The sequence below is a fragment of the Tamandua tetradactyla genome, chromosome 1, assembly GCF_023851605.1.
Source record: "Tamandua tetradactyla isolate mTamTet1 chromosome 1, mTamTet1.pri, whole genome shotgun sequence".
In the NCBI taxonomy this organism is placed as follows: domain Eukaryota; kingdom Metazoa; phylum Chordata; class Mammalia; order Pilosa; family Myrmecophagidae; genus Tamandua; species Tamandua tetradactyla.
Genome location: NC_135327.1, coordinates 182383016 through 182397659, shown reverse-complemented (window position 1 = coordinate 182397659; position 14644 = coordinate 182383016). Strand labels below are relative to the sequence as shown.

Genomic DNA, 14644 nt, shown 5'->3' with positions numbered 1-14644 from the left:
TTCTGTAAGACTGCTCAGTATTTTTTTTAACCATCAAATCTATTCTTATTCTCTGTTCAAAAGTAAGCATGAAGCTACTAGATCTGAGAGTTCAAATTCACATAGAACTAAGCATCAAAGGTGGTATTCCAAGTCTACAGAGTACAGCAAACAGATTTTATAGTCACAATGTGATTTCATAAATGCTAATAAATGTATGGCAGGATACATATATTCCTATCCTGAAAGTCATTCAAATTCAAACAATCTTAAAACTGGTCCCATGCTAAGCACTAGATACTGCACTTTCATTTAGGTTACTGAATTTATATCAAAATTTAGGGGGAGTATCTTTCAAGATGGCTAGGGTAACAAAGGTGAGAAAAATCACTAAAAGAAATCTTCTAATCATCATAAATAGTTATTCTTTATCCTAGAAGGCTAAGAAAACAAGTTTTATCCATCCAAATGAGCCTCATTCCTCACTTTATAGTATATCATGGACTCAGAAAAAGTATACACAACCTAGACACTAATTTGGAAACTGAGTTGGAAATGCTTAAACGTTTGGAGTCTTGAAATTGGGAATGGAGGAAGACACAAGGGCCTCTTCAAACTACATCCTGCTCTCATTCTACAGTAACCAACAAGACTCATTTTGAGTCTAGAGAGTAGTAAAAATGACCTTTTTAATAAAATTTGGGCGGGTCGCGGTGGCTCAGCGGGCAAAGTGCTTGCCTGCCATGCCGGAGGACCTCGGTTCGATTCCCGGCCCCAGCCCATGTGAAAAACAAACAAACAAACAAAATACAATAAAACAAGAAAATGTTTAAAAAATGTTTCCCTTTCTTCCTCCCTTCCTTCCTTCCTTCTCTCTGTCTTTCCTTCCCTTCCTCCCTCTCTCTTTAAAAAAAAAAAAAAAAAAAAAAAAAAAATTTATGTTCAAGTTTAGTATACTCTAGGTAAAAACAAGTACTTAATAGACATATGTCTTTTTACCAAAACCCAAAACACACACTCACACTCACACACACACACACACACACACACACACACACTTAGCAACTGATGCTGAATATGCATTGTCACATTACCCAAGTAGAAATGCAGCACAATAGAAAACAGGATACAGGCATACTTCATTTTATTGTGCTTTGTTTTATCAAGCTGAAAAGATATGCATTTTTTACAAATTGAAGGTCTGTAGCAACCCTGCTTTAAGCAACTGCTATTGCATACTTAATAGACTACAGTGCAATGTAAACATAACTTTTATATGTACTGGGAAACCAAAAAATTTTCTGGCTTGCTTTATTGCAACATTCACTTTACTGCAAAGATCTGGAAAGAACCTGCAATATCTCTGAGAGATGTCTGTAAATGCAATAAAAATAGTACAGAATAGAGAAACCAAACGCATAAATCAAATATAGGGTATTCCTTTTACTATGTTATAATCTGTAGAATTTCTGACATCACCACTTTTCAAGTATCAGAACTATCTCATTCCTTCTTCACAGAGTAACTGCTGCAAGAGATAGGACACATCCTGCACTCTATGGTTATCCATCCTTACTTCATCAAGTGGCTAGTGTGTTCCATTTCACAAAACTCCTCTCCAGCACAAGCAATAGAAATATGTACTATGAGAACACAAAAAGCCCATATACTCTTCTCTGAAGACTTCCAAGAAACCAGAGAATTCATCATTAACATCACACACAGACCCAGCCACAACTAATATCTTATTCTCCCTGTACCTGGAAACCCCCAAATGAATTTAACTTCAGTTCTCTGAAACTTCCTACACACTCCCCTCCAAAACGGAAATGGAATAGCTTCCCACATAAATCACCAACCACTTCACCTGCAGAAGAGAAAGGACAGAATTTAAAAGTAGATGGATTCCTGAGTTAAATACATTGGGGGGCAGGGGGAAGGGGAGCAAAAGTGTGCCAAGGCCCCAAACTAGGGCTCAAGAGCTGAATTCTGCACACAGATGTATTTTGTTTGGGTCACCTGGTGTTGTTTTAGGTAGAAGTAAATATTTAAAAATAAGAGCTGACAGGAGAATACAGATTTTTGTCTTCTTTTGAGAAATGGAAAGATATGATAACCCTAGGTCCAAGTTACCGCAAAGTAATAAAAGGCTGGAGCTGCATGGCAGCTGCACTCTAGATGGGAGAAGCGCTATTACCAGTGGGGACAATCCTCCCATTTCTCATTCTCTATCTGGTATGCTTCACTGATTGATTGATTGGTGAGGATGTTGTAGACATGTGAATTTGTTCCACCTGAACTATAGGACACCAAAAAGGATCATTTTGTTTGTTTGTTTAAAAGTAATCTTTTGTAAGAAGCTAGAACTGGATGAGGTATCTTCTTCAAAGTCACTTTTGGCCTATGATTTTCTTAAAAGGTTCCAAACAATTTGTTGTAGTCTTCAAGACAATCAGTTAAATTAAGAAATATCTGAAAAAGTGATTCCAAGGATCCAAAACAGTGGGGTAGTGTCTGTTAATAGAGGTTAAAATCCCACATATATTTATGCTAGAATGTATTCACATTGTGTGTGGAATAAGACACAGTATCTCACATTTATATAGTACGGTACATATTCCAAATATTTCAAACACTGACAATCTATTTTTCATCTCATGTTGACAAAAACCCTGCATTGTAGGGAGGGCCACAGTGGCTCAGCAGGCAGAGTTCTCGCCTGCCATGCCAGAGACCGGGGTTTGATTTCCGGTGCCTACACATGCAAAAAACAAATAAACAAACAAAAAACCTTGCATTGTGAAGTAGTTGGATAGATATTATTTTCCTCTGACAGATAACAAAGCATAAAAAAAGCCAAGTACCTTAAATAAGGTCACACAGTTTATATGGCAAAGATAAGATCAGAGTTCAGCTGTCCTAACTCATAGTCTAGTGTTCCTTCTGCTCTAATTCATTACCTCTACTGCCTCTCATCTACCACTATCCTACAAGGGATAGAAAACTATTTCAGGGATTAGAGAAATTTGTTTGACGGTGGACTGAAATAACCACTCAATGACTGCACCAGTCTCAAAAATTCCTTCCAACTCAAGAGTGGAACTGACATGACGCTTCTACTCACTTTCAAATCTCCAAAGGAAAATCACTCATGTCTATAGGCATGTTTGGCACTATATTTGCATGTCCTATATATGTATTGTTTCCCTAATTATTTTTAAAGTTTCTTCAAGAGAAGACAAATGTCATACCCCTTTGTATGTTCACAATCACAAGGACATATAAATTATAAAATGAATGAAATAAAAGTAGGAAGAAGAAAAAATAGCTAGGGAAACAAGTTTATTTCTGTTTTACCTGTCTCAAAGAAGTAACCAAGTAAACCAGGTTAACAACTTATACGATTTCACATACAGTACTTAAAATATCTCATTTTACTTAACAAAAATATACATATAGTATATTTATTGCTCATAGGTATAATTCTTATGTCATGCTTTTAGGTTTATGCACATGAAACCATCATAATATAGGACATTTTAAATCTCCACTTAGAATGGAAATAAGAGAGTGAGTAGTTAAAATAAAACTCGAGACAAAAAATATAATTTGGATTATAACAAGAGTAATATTGTATCACTGGATCTATGCTAGTGCCTGGATATATCCAAGCTGTTTAGGACTCAATTTTACACATCAACCAACTTCTTGTGAATATTAGTTTTTCTATGTCAAGTACTAGGGTTCTCCAGTAAGATTTAATGCTAACTTCGAGGTGATCATATACCAGTCACATTACTTCTGGGTTCATATACTAGAATAGTCCCATTTGCAAAGCAATTATAATTTTCCTTAGTTTTCTGACCCATGGAAAAACAGGCATTCCAAAACAGTACTGGAAGGAGTGGAACTGATAATTTAGCAATGTATACCAAAATAACAAATAAATATCTGTTGATCTAAAAATTCTACTTCCAGGAATTTGTCCTAGAGGTATACTTGAAAATGTGTGAAGTGTCATGCTACAAAGCTATTTACTGTTGCAATATTTATAAGAGAAAATTTTTTGAAACAAACTAAATCATTTGGAGACTTGTTAAATAAATGATGATATTTCCATATAAAGAACTATCATGAAGCCTTAAAAAAATGGAACAAGAAAGTCTCTATTTTATGCCTTGATATGAAAAATTCTCCAATAGAGTAATTGAAAATCAAGTGTGTATAATATTACATATGTATAAAGAAGTGGAGGCGGTGGGATATATGTATATACAGTGACACACATAAAATAACTCTAGAAGGAACCCTAATACTTGCCTCTAGGAAGTAGGATTAGATAAGTGGGCAATAGAATAAAAGGAAGACTTCTTAAAACTTTTAAATTTTAAACCACATAAATGTATTGCCCAGTTAAAACCCTAAATTTACCCATAAATAGATAGTATTTCAGGATTTATATATCATTCCACAGCATAGCCTAGAACACTGTCTTGTTAACACTAAAAAGTAGTGAAAACTTAAGCTATTCCTGCTATCAAAACATCATCCTATGTCTATTATTTAGTCACAGAATATAGAGCCAGAAGGTCTTTGGAAATTCTATACCTTACTAATTGACAATTAGTAGATATGGCCTAGAACCTGACTTGCATTCCAATCTATTCTCATATATTTTCTCCCATGCCCAGTTTCTTCATCTCGTAAGAAACAAGCAAATGTAAGCCAAGATTCTAGTTACATCCTGAGGATATATAAATGACAGAGCTAGTGTGAGTTATCTTATCTTAGAGATACTTTTCAATGATCAACAGGGTTTATATAAAAAGTCCTGCTTCTCAATTGGGTTATGCTTCAGTAAAGTGCCAAGAGTAGTTAAAGCGATAGGATAAACACTAGGTAGGGAGTGGGTCTTCCTACAAGAATTTTCCTCTAGAAAATTTGAGGGAAAATGTTAAGCAATTTAATCAGGTAAATTAAAAATTATTTACTATTAGAATGAACAATATGTTATAGCACAGAATATAAAATATATATGAATTTTTAAGGTAAACAGAACGCTTTCAAAGAAATTTCATTCTGTTTCAGATTGATTCTGATTCCAGGGATCACTTTCTTAAAAACTCTTAAAAGGAGAGAAGGTTTGAAAATCACTAACCTAAAGGAATTAAAATAGCATACTCAATAGGGCTAGCAGAAAGAATACAAAGTTTGAGCTAGGCAGACTTGGTTATGTTACCTAATTTTGACCACTGTGAGATCTTACTTAACCTTGAGCTCAGTTTCAATTTCTTGATCTGTAAAATGTAGCAAATAAAACTTACCTTGTAGTTTTTTATAAAGACTGAAGACAATACATTGTTAAGTAACTGCCTAGACTGTAAAGGAGAACAGTAAAGACGGCTATTACTGTAGCCGTCAAAAACCTATCAGAATTTTCTTTTGACTGGCTAACCATTCATTTACACTCGATTTGTGAGAATAAGGCAAGGTGGGCAACGGATATTCAATAAGCCTTCCCAACCAATCCTTGGAAGAAAATAGACCAAGAGGATAAAATTATCTAAGTGAACACCATAATACTCACATATTTCAATTCAAACTTCTTAGCCAACATTTCCACTTCTTGCCTCTCCTTATGCTCATCATTAAATGGGTCTTCTATATGACTGGGCTTTTTCTGATTCAAAATGAAAAGGAAAAGAAATAGAAGTATTAGTATGACTTCAACCAGAGTTGACTACACCCTTAAATTTAATCAATAATGAGAATTAATTTTTCCAAATGAATCAGAAACACTACAAATAACTAGAAAGAAATACTGGTTCACAGCAAAAAAATTCACAATTTTAATGGATTCTTCTATAATCTACAGGTTTCTGGTGACTAAGAACTCAACAATTTAAATTGTCTCTGCCTGTGAAATGATCCTCTGGTCAGCCCACTCAAAACAACAGTGCTGAAAAGGAAAAAAAAGCACATTAGGTAAAAATGAAAAAAAATTGTAACTTGCTATCTTCCCTAACGAAGATTAATAGCTTTGGTCAAGGAATGCATATAAAAGGATTTCTAGATTATTAATTAGAGTCAATTTTTAATAATCTGTCTGAATTGTCACAGATTTATCTATAGATGAAACAGTTTTCTGCTGAGACCAGTTCATTAACACCCTCTATATCATCTACATCCTGTCAATAGATATTCATTCAGGGAATACAGATTACTTTTAAACAAAGCAAGAAAAGTGAAATAGCTGCAGAAAAGATTACATTACCATGGCTTCCTTCTAGCAGGGCAGAGAATAAAAGTTTACTATAATATATGGTTTTAAAAAACACACACAGAAAATAAACAAAAACTAAAAGAAAAAAAACCACATACAGAGCCAGGATCTCACATTCATCATCTATTTAAAAGATAAATCACAACTTTAACTTGAGTTAACTCGTTTAGCAGACACATTTCACAATTATGGTTTTTCAATATGCAAAAAAAAGCCAAAGCAAGGAGCTACTTATTATGGATAGTTGGTTAGAAATTTAAAGGAAAAAAAGGTTAGATGTTTTTATTGAAATAGCATCTTCAAATATTTAAATATGAAAGTATGCAATAGCTGAAGCACAAAAAGGGTCAGATTTGGGTGACCCTTAAGGGCATTAAAAAAATTCCAGAAGAGTGAAGATTTGCACACATGGATGGAATGAATAAAGACAATTCTTCATATCTGGGGCATTAGAATAGAGGGATACTCCTTAAAGTTTAAGGAGTTAATTTTTTTAATTATCCATTGTAAGAAGCAATAAATTTATAGAATCATTTATGCCAATAGGTAATACTATTGGAAAATATAAATATTGTCCAGAAAGAAATAAACAGGAAGAGACTCTTAATGAAATAAGAAACACTAGGTATGTTTAGGCTATAGCATTAACTTGAAGCTAAAGGACAGTGAGTAACCACCATGCCTTGCCATTATAAACTGTTCTTTCACATTGTTGTGAAGTCCAAAAATTGAGTCTTACTAAGTGGTCTGACCTATCTCATAAGTGCAAATATAAACACATGGTATATATTTTTAATAAGAATCACCTTACATGCCATTTAAAAATATTCTATGTAGACTTTACACAGGCATCAAAAAGGAAATCTCTTATTTATTCTTGATAGTTTAGGAAAATAAATTTAAGAAAACTGACTCACTTTTCTTTCATAGTTAAGAAAGAACTCCACTCCTCTGCCCCCCCCAAATCTACACATAACTTCTTTCTTTTTAGATGTAACTTCTTTATGTTTTTTCAGGTGAAGAAAAAGATCTTAAATTACAAAATATAAAAATTACCAATGTAACAATCTTGTCCTTTGATCTTAATTCACTAACATATTTTTAAGAATGCTTTCATATGTCTTATCCAAAATATGCAATATGACCAGCAATGAAATACCACAGAATTCTCAAATAGCTACACTAACACTACAATTACTTATTTTTCCTTTTACAGTACATGCTAAATTAATCATGTTCAAAAATGGGTGTTCTGGTTTACCAGGAGTTAAAAAAGAATTAATTGTATATTAATCACTGGCAAAATTTATTTCTAAAATGCGCTATTTCAATTAACAAAAAAAAATGGTGAGCTAATTAATCTTTCTGGATAGGGATGATTGCAATGCCTCACTCACCATCTTGAACTACCGTAATCATCTCTTGTTCAGAGATGACAAAGTTAAGGATTTAACTTAACTTTCCTGACAACCAGGAAAACAGTTTTGCTTTTCATATTTTGCTAACACATATTCAGTTAGTTGTACTTTTCCTTGTTAATAAAAATAGAGTACAGAAAAATTTTGATTGTATTCCAGTTAATCAGGGTTTTACTGTTCTTTTAGATTTATGAAGGGGCTGATGTAAACACACCCTAAACCATAGTATTCACATGCAACAAATAATTTCTAATAGCCCCACACCTGTCAACCTGGGGATCTGAAGTTAAAATCTTACTCAGTGATAGAATTAATTTTATAGCCTCTTTTTCTTTTAATTTTACAAGGTCTCTTTTTCTCCTCTTTCTACTCTCAGCCCACTACATGGTACACTGTTCAATTAAAATAACTCAAAATTTAATTAGAAAGTATTACAAATCTCTAAAAATAACTGGACACTCCTTGAGGGGAAGAAAAACCAAATTCATGAATTGCCACTTTCCAGACTAATTCTGTTGGTCACACTTTGCTTTTCTGATGGTCTTCCTTTCTAGAATTTCCTTTTATGGAAGCAAGAATATTTTATTTGTCAGGGTATGTTCTACATTTTGCTATGTAAGAATCATATTCACTGGGAGTAATTATAGGAAAATCTGGCAAGTCTTTGTTGCAAAGTTCTACTGAATAAACAGCTTATTTTCTATTTAGTGGAACATAAAAAATGTATGTGCGATTGCCCCAAAATTATCAGTTATGACTGAATATACAATGAGAAAATTGGACCAATTAACCCCTAAACTGACAGTACAGAATGAACACAAAAATTAAACTGAATTTCATTTTTCTCCTATTACTTGGAAATACTGATTCTGGTATTATCAGGTTAACAAAGGTAAGGTTTCAAAAATGAAATTTTCTTCTTTTTTATAATTATAAGATACATATCTTTTAATTTATCACAGCACAGAGAGGGTAACAAGAGAAGTCTTTGTATTTCTACTACGACTCTACTTCTACTTCATTTCAGCAGGATCATCTAAATTTAAACATCACAAATTAATTATAAAACATTTTGTTTTACTTAGACTTGGTAGTACTATGGAATATAGTGGTAATAAAATTGCATATTAGTCTCATCATTTATAAAATGAGGATAATAGTTTTTATCTCATAGTGTTTTCATTAGAGTAGGTAAGCAATGTACAGTGCGTAGAACTGTTTCTAACACATAGTAAGAAGTCAGTAAATGTATTATTTATTATGTATTTTTACCCAAATATGTCTTTCACCTAATTCATGAGGTAAATTAAAATTGAAAATTTACTTAGATTAGGAAGTCAAGCATAATTTATTTGAAAAATGCACTAGTTCAATATCTTCAAAACTATTTTGGGAAAAAAAATGACTTTACATTTATAAATAAAAGGGCCACTAGAGTGAGTCTAAAGGGCAAAACATTATGTGGAAGTGAACAAAATAATCTCTTCCCTTAATAATTATGTAGAAATTATTTAGCAATAATTTATTTAGCAATGATTTAACCATAAGACAACGTTTGTAAATAATGATAAAAAAAATGAATTGACTAAAAATAATCAAAATCTAGTGATAGTGCCTAATGTTATTTTTCGACTAAGCAGCCACTCATTTCAACACTAAAGACAACTGAGGATGAAAACAAAACAAGTGACTTTTGGAGTCCACTATACCTAAGCTAAGCAAAATATAATAAAATGCATAATCTCTAGACAACAGAGTAAACTGTTGTCTTTTTACTGTTACTTCTCGTTTCCCTTTCTAACTTCTACAGATCAACAAACCCACAACAATAAAAATTAAAATTATCAACAACCCCCTTTCCAATCTCCATTGTTTACCAGTTCCACGGAAAGCATACCTATCTTGTTTCAATAAGTTTTTGAAAAGTCATAGCTAACATTTAAAGAAATCCTCTCCAATAACTACAGTGGCCAAGTGCAATATCCTCCAACTTGGACCTATAAACGAGTTATTTTCAATCAAATAAGAATATGATGGTAGGCACCATATACAACAGATAAGAGAGACAACTTTCCACTCAATTACAATGTGAACAAACTCCGCAGAAAACAAAGCTAAGAAGGTTTACCAATAACAACACGAAAGAGAAAAATAAAATACTCAGATTACTCACTTCCCCTTCAGTCCTTAAGTGGGATTCTTCGTCTCTGAATATTTTTAGATTAACCTTTAAATCCCCTTCAATTGAGAGAAATATCACACAAAAACACACAAGCACATCTCAACAGCCACAGCGTCATGCATAACAAATATTGATGAAGATGAGGATGATACCCAAAGGGCTATACACAATTTCTCCGCTTCAGATTGGGGGGCGTGTCCCCCAAGGTTTTCTCTTCCTTTCAATTGAAAGGACAGCTGGAGCCCCACAGGAAAACCCAACCACAGAACTTGCAGGGCTCCAAGATTTTGCGTGAGAAGCAGAAAGGAGAAAATTTTGAGGCTACGAACAGAGAAAAACAGGCTAGGAACAACGTTTGGATAGAGTGGGGGGTGGGGTGGGTCAGTGAGCCGGGTGAGAGCGTTGGAAACACTGAAGGGGGAGGAGGGAAGTAGCACTAACTGTACCGTCCACCCTTTCTGCCCTCTCCACCCCACACTCTCTGGGGCGACCAGAGACGTGCAGATTGGGCGTCCAAAGGTGCAAACCAGCTCGGGGGAAGCGGACCGATCCTGAGGCTCTCAGGGGCTACGGGGGATGAGAGAGGACTCTTCTGTACCCGTTGTTCTCCACACAGCAGCAGCTCGGGGTAACTAAACTCCACGCAGCTTTCGTCGGTGGGATCCTTGAGCACCAGCTCCAGGCGCACTGTCTCCCTCGGCGGCCTCCGCTGCTGCTCGGCCCGAGAGGCTGAGTCCCGCGGCGGGGGCGGCTGCAAGTGCAGCTGCGGGAGCGGCGGCGGCGGCGGCGGCGGCTCGGGCCGCGGGGGCTCGCGCTGCAGCGACATGGGAGGCTCGACGCGGCTAACCTCGCGCTGGGGAAACGGCTTCTCCCGAGACGGGGGCTGCGAGTCCGACCGGGGGGCGGCCTCCCGCGGGGCTGGCTGCTCCGCCCGGGCCGGCTCGCGGTATGGCTGCGGTTCCAGCCGGGGAGGCTCGCGGGGGTACTCGGGTTCGCGTTCTGCCACCGGGTACTCGGCCTCGCGTCGCCTCACGGGTGACAAGCTAATAAACGCTACTCTGCGCGGCTCCGCCATCCCCTCTGTTCTGGCCCTCTGCTTTCGCTGGAGCCGGCTCTCGGCTCTAGACCGAGTTGCTTGCCTGCCCGCCCCTCCTTTTTCTCTCCGTCGTTTCTCTTCCCTCCACCTCGCTCAGCCGTCTCTGCCGACTCCACGGTGAGTGCGGACCGTTCCCCCTTCCCCGCTACTATGTTCTGATCGGCTCTACCGCCATCGCCCGGGTTGCTGCAGCCGCCATGTTGGATCTCCCACATAAATAGAAGCGGGCCGCTTAGCGGGCGCATGCGCAGACAAGAGACGCTCGCGTCCACAGTCGTGGCTGTTAATCAGTTTTCCTCTTTTCCTCCCACCAGCTTGGAGTCCAGACAGGTCCGCGGAAGTGACGTAAGGGCTCTGCTAGTTTCCTTGGAAACGGAGACGCTGTCTGCGCCCTTCCTAAAAGGGAGGGGTCCGGGTTTTCCGACTAGCTTTCTATTCGCACCCGGAAACTCCAGGCGTGCATGTGGTTTGCCAAGGGCGAGCCTCGGAGATGTGCCCGGGACCGACCTAATCATGGCGCGTGGTTCCGCCCGACAGTTCCTTCCTGCTCTTGGCAGAAGAGAGTTGGGTAGTAAGGTTTTTCAAGGCAGAGACCGGTAAGGGGTAGAGGGAAGTGCGGACCTGGCGCCGTTATCTGCCCGCCCGGCGTGCCCTCAGCCTGGCTACCATAGCGCGACATATCAAGGAAAGAAAGGAAATAGCTAATTCCAACGAGGCTCGACCCAGCTGCTTCCTTTCCGAAAGTAAAACAGTGAACCGCAGAGCCCTCCCTTTCCGGCCTTCAGTGTCTTGCTTCCGACCTGCTTCTATTTTTCTCTCCCGGCCGCGACTGTGTGTGACATGTTCGAAAGGCCTGAAGTTAATAGAAAACCTCTTACGTGGGTCTGATGGTATTTTAGGAGAAATAGTCTGAAAGCGAAGTGCTGAATGACTCATTTCGGGCTGGGAGAGGAGCCTTGATTAAGCAAGCTTCGTAGGCGCACCTGTGATAAACTAATTGGCATTCAGACTTAAAAGGATAAGACTTACGGTCTGTTTTTATTCATTTAATTTTGAGGGCTGGCCCTCCACATCTTAAAGAGAATCCATGCCTTAAATTCATTACATTAGCCGGATTATGTTCCTACTGATGACTCCTTGATTGGGTCAGTGACGTCATAGACATTCTGAGTAGGCGGGGTTTTTTTGTTTTGTTGTTTTGTTTTTGCCTCCTGTTACTTTTCTTAAATGTACGAAGATGATTTCAGAGGTCTCTTCCAGCTCTAAAATGCTATTATTTTTCCTTGGCACACTCTTCCGTCCATCTCCTTTTCCATTGCTTCTTTAATTCCGCACTTAAGGTCTTAGTTTTGAATGGTCACAGTTCCATTTAAGTTACCTTTCTGCTCTCAGTCTTTATTCCTGCCAGTCTTGTAATGTGACCATATTAATGCTTCTAAAACACTGTTTTTATTATATCATTCTCTGTCCTAGTTGTCAATATACCTACAAAGTAACTTCTAAAAGCCCTCGACAATTTAGCTCAGATACTGCAAATTATTGGGAGTCTGTGAGCCAAATCATTCTTCAGGCCTGTTCATCTTCTCCTAACCTCACAGGCAATGAGTGTTTTTCCAACTTTTTGAATTATAACCCAAAGTAGGAAATAGATTTTATACTGTGACCGAGTGTACATACACGCATGTCTAAAATACAAGTTTCTCAATACTTACTGTGAAGGATAAAGTAAAAACGAATTTAATGTGATGTAATTTTTATAATAAAATGTAATAAATTTTTATAATAAAATGTAAAAGCATTTCATTTTATAATATAATGTAAAAGCATTTCAATATAAATAATACAAAAGCAAATTAGGAAAGAATGTATTTAGCTAATGATAAATTTATTCCTTTCCAGAATGTGTGAGAACAATGCAACATGTGCATCTGGTGTACCGTTGAGCCTGATCTTTTTTTTATTTTTAAAAGTCAAAATTGAAAATGCTAATTCACATACATAAAATTATAATACCACAGACATATATCTGCACTGTACTATATGTATATCTATTTTGAATAGTAATAATGTAAGTCTACTTTTCTTCTTAGCAACAAAAAGTTCTTTAATCTTTATCCAACATGATAATTTCGTATATGGCAATCATTTCTCTGTGTAAATAAAGTACTAGGATGCACTGTTTTTTTTCCTTCATAAAGCACTAAGTTTAATTCATTTAAGGTTTTGAAAACCAAGTGAATCTTATATACAGTGTTGAATGTTTCTAATTATCTTCTGATTTTAGTTGTTTCTACCAATTTTTTAATATAATCCATTTCCTGGTCGTATTTGCTGTTCCATCACTTGCAATCCCTTTACAATTTGTATAGTTTAATATACAATGCTGTTTTCTAATTCTGAATATATATATTTGATCCATACAGGCATAACTCCTGTATAAAATTGTCTTGCTACAGTATCTGGTGCGAAAGTCTTATGCAATTTGCAGTATTAAAGCTCTCATCAAGTTGGACTGTAATTGCATACTAATCATTGCTTCTAAATGTTCTTTGGTAATAGAGTTGATATTGCATTATCACAAAGAAATATAGGTTTTAAGTTACCAGTTGGTTTGTCACCAAATATTGTAAGCTTCATATCCATACATACTGGATGAAGAAGTTTCTCAGCATTTAGTATGATACATTTCTCTCTTGCCACATTGATAGACAACTTTCTCATTACGATTTGTGGATCAACTGAGAAATTATGCCAATAGCTTTACACAGTTTTTAAAAGAACATTTTTTAAAAGAACATAAAAAGTTTTCAACAAATTTATAAAAAGTTTTTTAAAAAAGAATTTAAGGGGCTTATTGATAAGTTCATCATACCTGTATTTTCCAAATGTCCTCTTTCTTTGAAAGGTATTAATCTGTCATTTGCAAGCATAGCATTAAAATAATATATTGAGGTCTATAATGGGTTTTTTTTTTATTAATTAAAAAAAATTAACTAACACAACATTAGAAATCAATCCATTCTACATATGCAATCAGTAATTCTTAATATCATCACATAGGTGTATGGTCATCATTTCTCAGTACATATGCATCGATTTAGAGAAAGAAATAGCACGACAACAGAAAAAGAAATAAAGTGATAACACAGAGAAAACACAAATAAAAATAAAAAGTACAAAAATATATAAGAGAAAGAAAAAAAAAAAAACTATAGATCAGATGCAGCTTCATTCAGCGTTCCAACATAATTACATTACAGTTAGGCAGTATTGTGCTGACCATTTTTTTTTTTTTTTTTTTTAGACATCATACCATTCTACATATGCAATCAGTAATTCTTAACATCATCACATAGATGCATGATCATCGTTTCTTAGTACATTTGCATCGGTTTAGAAGAACTAGCAGTATAACAGAAAAAAATATAGAATGTTAATATAGAGAAAAAAAAATAAAAGTAATAATAATAAGAACAAAACAAACAAAACAAAACAAAACAAGAACCTATCGCTCGGATGCAGCTTCGTTCAGTTATTTAACATGATTACTTTACAATTAGGTATTATTGTGCTGTCCATTTTTGAGTTTTTGTATCTAGTCCTATTGCACAGTCTGTATTCCATCAGCTCCAATTACCCATTATCTTACCCTGTTTCTAACTCCTGCTGAACTCTGTTACCAATGA

The 14644-nt window shown here is 36.1% G+C and overlaps 1 protein-coding gene across 3 annotated transcripts in view; it reads right to left on the bottom strand.

Annotated features, from left to right (window-relative positions):
• UBN2 (ubinuclein 2) overlaps window positions 1-12078 on the bottom strand; it is a 113446-nt gene extending 101368 nt beyond the window's left edge. The window contains exons 1-2 of one of the 3 annotated variants that reach the window (XM_077144932.1): window positions 11988-12078; window positions 5567-5659 (exon numbers count right to left, since the gene is read on the bottom strand). In XM_077144932.1, coding sequence (XP_077001047.1) covers window positions 5567-5596 — 30 coding nt within the window. In that variant the 5' untranslated portion in view covers window positions 5597-5659; window positions 11988-12078. Of the gene's footprint in view, window positions 1-5566; window positions 5660-10460; window positions 11649-11836; window positions 11955-11987 lie in introns of those variants that run through there. The other 2 variants (XM_077145001.1, XM_077144858.1) reach the window with 2 other exon arrangements.
• Between the last annotated feature and the right edge of the window lie 2566 nt (window positions 12079-14644).